At 34.7% G+C, this 6179-nt stretch overlaps 1 protein-coding gene across 3 annotated transcripts; it reads left to right on the top strand.

Annotated features, from left to right (window-relative positions):
• Positions 1-2338: 2338 nt before the first annotated feature.
• Positions 2339-5745, top strand: LOC145015882 (Xanthine/uracil permease family protein). 3 transcript variants are annotated; one of them, XM_078974354.1, is made up of 9 exons: positions 2345-3207; positions 3297-3412; positions 3488-3658; positions 3741-3841; positions 3925-4060; positions 4124-4174; positions 4268-4790; positions 4884-5164; positions 5245-5745. In XM_078974354.1, the coding sequence occupies exons 1-9, from the start codon at positions 2667-2669 to the stop codon at positions 5464-5466; spliced, it is 2142 nt and encodes a 713-aa protein (XP_078830480.1). In that variant the 5' UTR covers positions 2345-2666; the 3' UTR covers positions 5467-5745. The 3 variants fall into 3 exon arrangements, with proteins under 3 accessions (XP_078830482.1, XP_078830480.1, XP_078830481.1); XM_078974355.1 differs by having other exon boundaries at positions 2346-3207; positions 3297-3394; XM_078974356.1 differs by lacking the exon at positions 5245-5745 and having other exon boundaries at positions 2339-3207; positions 4268-4786; positions 4884-5100.
• The last annotated feature ends 434 nt before the right edge of the window (positions 5746-6179 follow it).

Consider the following 6179-nt stretch of genomic DNA (forward strand, 5'->3'; position numbering starts at 1 on the left):
AATTATCCTAATCCAGATCTAGATTATCTCAAAATAATCACTAAACAGGAGGTCCACCACGACGTGACAGATAAGATCTATGTCGTGGCAGAGGAAAGTTACGTGGATCAGACAGTTGACCACGACGTGGCAGAAAAGTACCATGTCGTGGCCACAAAACAGAATGATGGTTCTGTTTCCATCAATTGTTCAAGTTTAATTTATGCACATTAAATTGTTAGACAATCTACGCTCTGATACCACTGATGGATTTTATGAGTAATTATGCAGAAAATACTTTAAACTCTTAAGGGTACATGCAACCTAATTTTATTACGTCATAACTCTATTGAAGCAACATACCATTGAACAACAAAAATCTAATCCTAGTGTAAATCGAAATTTACAAAGTAAATTGACATATCTCTGATTTGTTAAAGTAAGGAAACCCTTTTTATTAATCCAATGGTATCTTGAAAACTAGCTTCAATTGTGTGCAAGCCTCTAATGGTTCATACCCGCAACACAAGATCCCTAGAAGATTTAGAAGGGAGGGGAGAGGTATCAAATTTTTGGCTTTGGCTTGTCTAAATGCATTGACCGAAAATTCCAAGTCCAAGGCCCCATTTATAGCTGATTAGGAAATACCTAGAAACCTTGGTTTGAACATAAAATAATATTATTCCAAATAAGGTAATTATCTAGTTCCAAGTTTATCCTCATGAAGGCTTCCAGAAGGCTCCTAAAGAGCCTCAAAACCGTCCCTAGTAGGAGGGTTCTAGAACCTATCCTCTGCTCAACTTTTGAACAATTACAACTATAGTCTTTCAACTTTTAATTAATTCTAATTAACCTAAAATTGATTCCAAATTAATCATGATTAACTCTAAATTAATTATAACTATTTCTAATTGATATATTAGTCACATAATATATTAACAAATTATATATCTCTCTCTAAAATCAATCTAAGTAATTTCTTGGTTATGAGGGCAATCCAAAAAAGAGTTTACTCTTATTCATCAATATTATACCAATTTAGTTAGAACCTTAGACACTTTAATCAAACAGGTAGATCAAAAGTGCTAAGATCCTATGGTTAATAGAATTAGCTTTAAGACTTGCACGAGGCTTTCATTATCGTTAGAAGAAATGATATCCTCCTTCCTCCCACTCTCTCATTCATCTCTTATAAATATGGTAGAGTTTTTGGTTACATGCATTTGCTCTCTTGAAGATAGAACTTGGTTTTTATTTTCAAGCTTAAGAGTTCTTCACAAGACTAGTATCTTACATCATGTTGCATTCTTGTTGGTGTCCATCTAAGGAAGGATTTTATCAACATTCTTCTACAACCTCCAAGCATCCCTTTGAGGAACCAAAGAACTACAAAAGTTGTTATTTTCTTATACCTTTTATGACTGTTTTTTTTTTTTTCTATTTCTTGCAAGATGATCTTTGGTGCGTATAAACTTGTTTATGTTTGTTCAAATTTCTAAGTCTCCCGTTTGCTAAATCTTGAGTTTTTTGAAACTATTTTTGAATAAAAACCCAACACTATTAGGGTACCAAACCCACTAATGTAACCCTCTTTGAGACTTTCAAAATCACCCTTGTAAAGGGCACAATCATATCACAATAGTCTGATGGTAAAAAGGATTGTGAAGTGTTTTTATGTTTGTTTCTAGAGATGTTGCTCGTTGAGAAATATTTGAAGATAGAGTGTTCAACCAAAACTTGGGGCATCTCATTTTGCAAGCTAATATTGTATGTGATATGAAGAAAAAGCAGGAGTCCATTTGAACATTGTAGTACTATTTAAAACATATTTAAGTTTATGTAATTATTACTTTTGCTTGTTATTTTTTGCAATACAAACATTTATTTTTCAAAAACCCTATATAAACACAAAAATGAATGCACAAACTTTAATTTCCCCATAAGAAATAACAATCTTAAATTGTTCATAAAAAAAAATACAAACTCCGAAATACACAAAAGAAAAACAAAATAACACATAAATAAAGATACATAAAAAAATAAAAAAATATGCTCCAGAATGCCACTCCGGTATCCGGTATTCCGAAGTACCATTTCGAAGTTTTATTACAAAACGTTTTTTTTTATACATCGTGTTATTTTTACAACAAAATATAAAATTAATTATTTTTATAAAAAAAACATTTATAAGGTTAGATTACTTTAGATTACTCAAATTTCCTAAAATTAATGACAAGATACTTAAATAAAACTTTTGTTAATGATGGTAAATTTGGCCAATGGTGATTGGCCATAACTTTTGGAAGAAAAAGTGGTGTAAAGTAAAGCCGAGAAACTTGAAATCGAAGGAAACCCAGTTGACATCGACGGTGACACCCATTTGGCCATTTCCGTTTTGACCCCATTTTCTTCTCACCTTCACTCTTTTTCATCTTTTTCCCAACGGGCAACTGTTTTCCCTAGACTCAAATTCTAAGGGGCATTCTGGTAAATTACTCACCTGATGGCTCCCCTTCTGAGTTCTGAGTGTGAGTGATGGCAACTACCGACCTGTAATCCCAAAACAACAACCCAAAGAACGACGGCGTCCCTTCCTAGTGAAATTTCCGGAAGTGGGCGATTGATTAATTGTTTTTTCTGTTTTGATTTCACCTTTTTAAACATCGAAACTGTAAAGCAAAGCTGAAATGGAACGTGGGTCGAACTCAGAATCGACTAATAAAGCAGATAAACAAAAGGGTAAAAAATTGGGTTCGAAAATCGAGCCATTTGTAACACAAGGAGACCACAATGCGAGAGATTTGAGATCTTGGGCCAAGAGAACCGGCTTTGTTTCTATTTTTTCCGGCGAAGTTGGGACTTCGAGAGGTAGGAGTAGTACGAACAGAGATGGGTTTCGTGGAGAGAGCGGCGGAGGTTCAATGTCTCCGAAGATTGAAAGCGATCCTGTTCAGGCAACAACTAGGAACAGAAGCTTCGAAATCGAACCGGATTCAAACAGGAATAGAAACAATAGTGAAGCCGATCCCATTTTACCAGAAAGGGGGGAAAATGAAAGAGGAAACAGTGAAGCTTCTGCAAATTGGAATAACGGTGAGCATAATAAGATAGACGATGAATATGTTGGTAGACACGAATCCATTGATATAGCATATCCCGGAGGTAAAGGAGAATCGGAATGGAATCAACCAGAGATGAAGTATGGAATTAGAGACAACCCTGGTTTTGGTTTGTTTTCTCCATCATCTTTCACAAGTAGTTTATCTATATTTTACTTCATGAACAACCAATCATTCAATTCTCTCTCTGAATCGCAGCATCCCTCATCTATTATGGTATGCAGCACTATCTTTCACTCGCTGGTTCACTAATTTTCATCCCCTTGATCATTGTCCCATCCATGGGTGGAACCGATGTCAGCCATTCTTCCTTTGTAACTTCTTCACTTTTCACTTATTAAACCAATGGCGAATTCACAATCCACCATTTTGACATAATTTCTTAACAGAAGGATACATCCACAGTGATTTCCACAATAATGCTGGTTTCGGGTTTAACAACAATATTACACTCATACTTTGGGACACGACTCCCACTGGTTCAAGGGAGTTCATTCGTCTTTTTGGCTCCAGCTTTAGTCATCAGTAATTCTCATGAATACCGAAATCTTACCCAAAATGTAACCTTTTCTAAAATCTCAAATATCTCTTTTATCTCATATCACCTTCCCTAATTACAAATATATAAATCGTTACATTCAGAAATTTAGACATATAATGAGGGAACTACAAGGCGCTATAATTGTCAGTTCGATCTTTCAATGCTTATTGGGATTCAGCGGTTTAATGTCCTTGTTCCTAAGGTAACTCCTACAAATATATTCATACAATAATAGTGAAAAAAATTGGAAACAAAATAAAACCTAAATGAAATATTCTGTTACAGATTGATAAATCCGGTTGTGGTTGCACCTACTATTGCTTCCATAGGGTTGGCATTTTTCAGCTATGGTTTCCCTCAAGCTGGTAGTTGCATCGAGATCAGTCTTCCTCAAATACTATTAGTGCTTATTTTTTCTCTGGTGAGTGTCACATTTAATCGTTAATTTTTTTCATATATTCGTAACATTGTTTCGTTTGTGTAGCACCTTCGTGGAGTATCTATCCTAGGACATCGAGTATTTCAAATATACTCTGTATGTTACTTTTTCTTATTTCTAATTTATAAATTTATAAATTTATAAATTATAAATACTTCCATCATAATTATTTAATTTTAAAAAATATAGGTTCCTTTGAGCATAGGAATCGTATGGGTGTACGCGTTTTTCTTGACAGCTGGAGGAGCATACAACTACAAAGGATGTATCTCCGACATTCCAAACTCAAATATGTTAAATGATTCTTGCATTAAACATGCATATACAATGAGACATTGTAGAACTGATGCATCGAATGCATGGAAAACTGCTGATTGGGTTAGGGTACCTTACCCTTTACAATGGGGTATCCCTATATTTAATTTTAAAACCTCCATTATCATGATTATTGTGTCCTTGTTGGCATCTGTTGACTCGGTGGGAACATATTACTCAACATCAACACGTGTGAATTCAAAACCTCCTACACGTGGGATTGTAAGTAGAGGAATTGGAATGGAAGGGTTTTGTAGTATATTAGCTGGGATATGGGGAACTGGGGGAGGGTCAACAACTTTGACCGAAAACACACACACCATTAATATCACAAACGTAGCTTCTAGAAGATCCGTGGAGCTAGGTGCAGTTATCTTAATCATCTTCTCTTTTGTAGGTATTAATTAATAATTACTAATTTACTATTATACCCTTTTCCTCGTAATCTTTCATATCAACAAATACAAACAACAGAATCTGATTATTTCAGGTAAAGTGGGAGCAATTCTTGCATCTATACCACAAGCAATGGCAGCTTCACTTTTGTGCTTTGTGTGGGCCCTAATTACAGCATTGGGAATTTCAACATTGAGATATACTCACACTAGAAGCTTCCGGAACATTATGATAGTTGGTGTATCATTGTTTTTGGGATTCTCTATACCTGCGTATTTTCAAGATTATTATCAAGAAACGGCTTTCATTCTACCTGGATACTTAATTCCTTATTCAGCAGCATCTGATGGGCCGATTCGCTCTGGAAATGAACAAGTAATTTACTTTTTTACCCTTGTGTAAAACCCATGTCTCCAATTTTGAAGATTTGACATCTTTCTTCATGTCATTGTCAGATTGATTTCGTAATGAATGCGCTTTTATCAATGAACATGGTGGTGACATTCTTGGTGGCGATAGTACTTGACAACACTGTATCATGTAGTCAAGAAGAACGCGGTGTGTACCTTTGGAGTGTTGTTGAGGATTTGTCTGTAGATCCATCTTGTCTTGATGATTACTCGTTACCAAAAAAGGTTTCTAAAGTTTTTGGGTGGGCGAAATGTTTGGGTGCATGATGAATTGATGATGAGAGGATACATGATAACATTTTTATAGACGATTTGTTTGTTTATTTAGTGTGTTTAAGGAAAGAGCTAAATGTTTTGGGGGTGTTTATGTTGAATTATATTGAAATATAGGATTGAATGTGTTTGTGTACTTTGTATAAGATCATGTAAGTTTTATTGATTAGATATAGAAAAATTATTTGTAGGGAGATATGATTTAGTTGTATTTGATGAGACCATTGATGTATTGATTGGAAGGAAGCGAAGAGATGTAGTTTTTGTTGGTGATTTGTATTACTAATATTATTTAATTGTAAAGATATTAATTTGTTGACCAATGCAATATTGATGAATATTAAGCAAGGATGGTGCAGAGTGATCACTTGAGTTTATTCAAGATTCAAAGTACACTGTTTGGGTCCGGGGGCGACGCCTAGTGCACATAGTAACGGGGTCTAAAGGGTAGAGCACCTTTTTGGGTTAATATTGCTTTATAGAAAATGCATACAAATCCAAATTTGAACATTTTGATCAAAATTTGACCCTAATGATTTTGCCCTTAATGTTGACCTTCGTGGTCAACCCAACCCTTGACATGGAACCGTTTTTGTGGTAGTTTCGTGATAGTTTTGAAAATGCTTTATGATAGTTTATGTTGTTGGTTTTCAGACAAGGGTATTATATCTGTTTTTGGTCATTAATCTGGTATATATATGATCATA

This window comes from Lactuca saligna, chromosome 9 (assembly GCF_052625555.1).
Source record: "Lactuca saligna cultivar CGN05327 chromosome 9, ASM5262555v1, whole genome shotgun sequence".
In the NCBI taxonomy this organism is placed as follows: domain Eukaryota; kingdom Viridiplantae; phylum Streptophyta; class Magnoliopsida; order Asterales; family Asteraceae; genus Lactuca; species Lactuca saligna.

Excerpts from the sequence above, each read along its gene's own strand:
- LOC145015882 (XM_078974354.1), top strand. The coding sequence starts at position 2,667 with ATGGAACGTGGGTCGAACTCAGAATCGACTAATAAAGCAGATAAACAA. Across the intron at positions 4,061-4,123 it reads TAGTGCTTATTTTTTCTCTG|CACCTTCGTGGAGTATCTAT; the intron begins GTGAGTGTCACA and ends TCGTTTGTGTAG. Across the intron at positions 4,791-4,883 it reads AATCATCTTCTCTTTTGTAG|GTAAAGTGGGAGCAATTCTT; the intron begins GTATTAATTAAT and ends TGATTATTTCAG.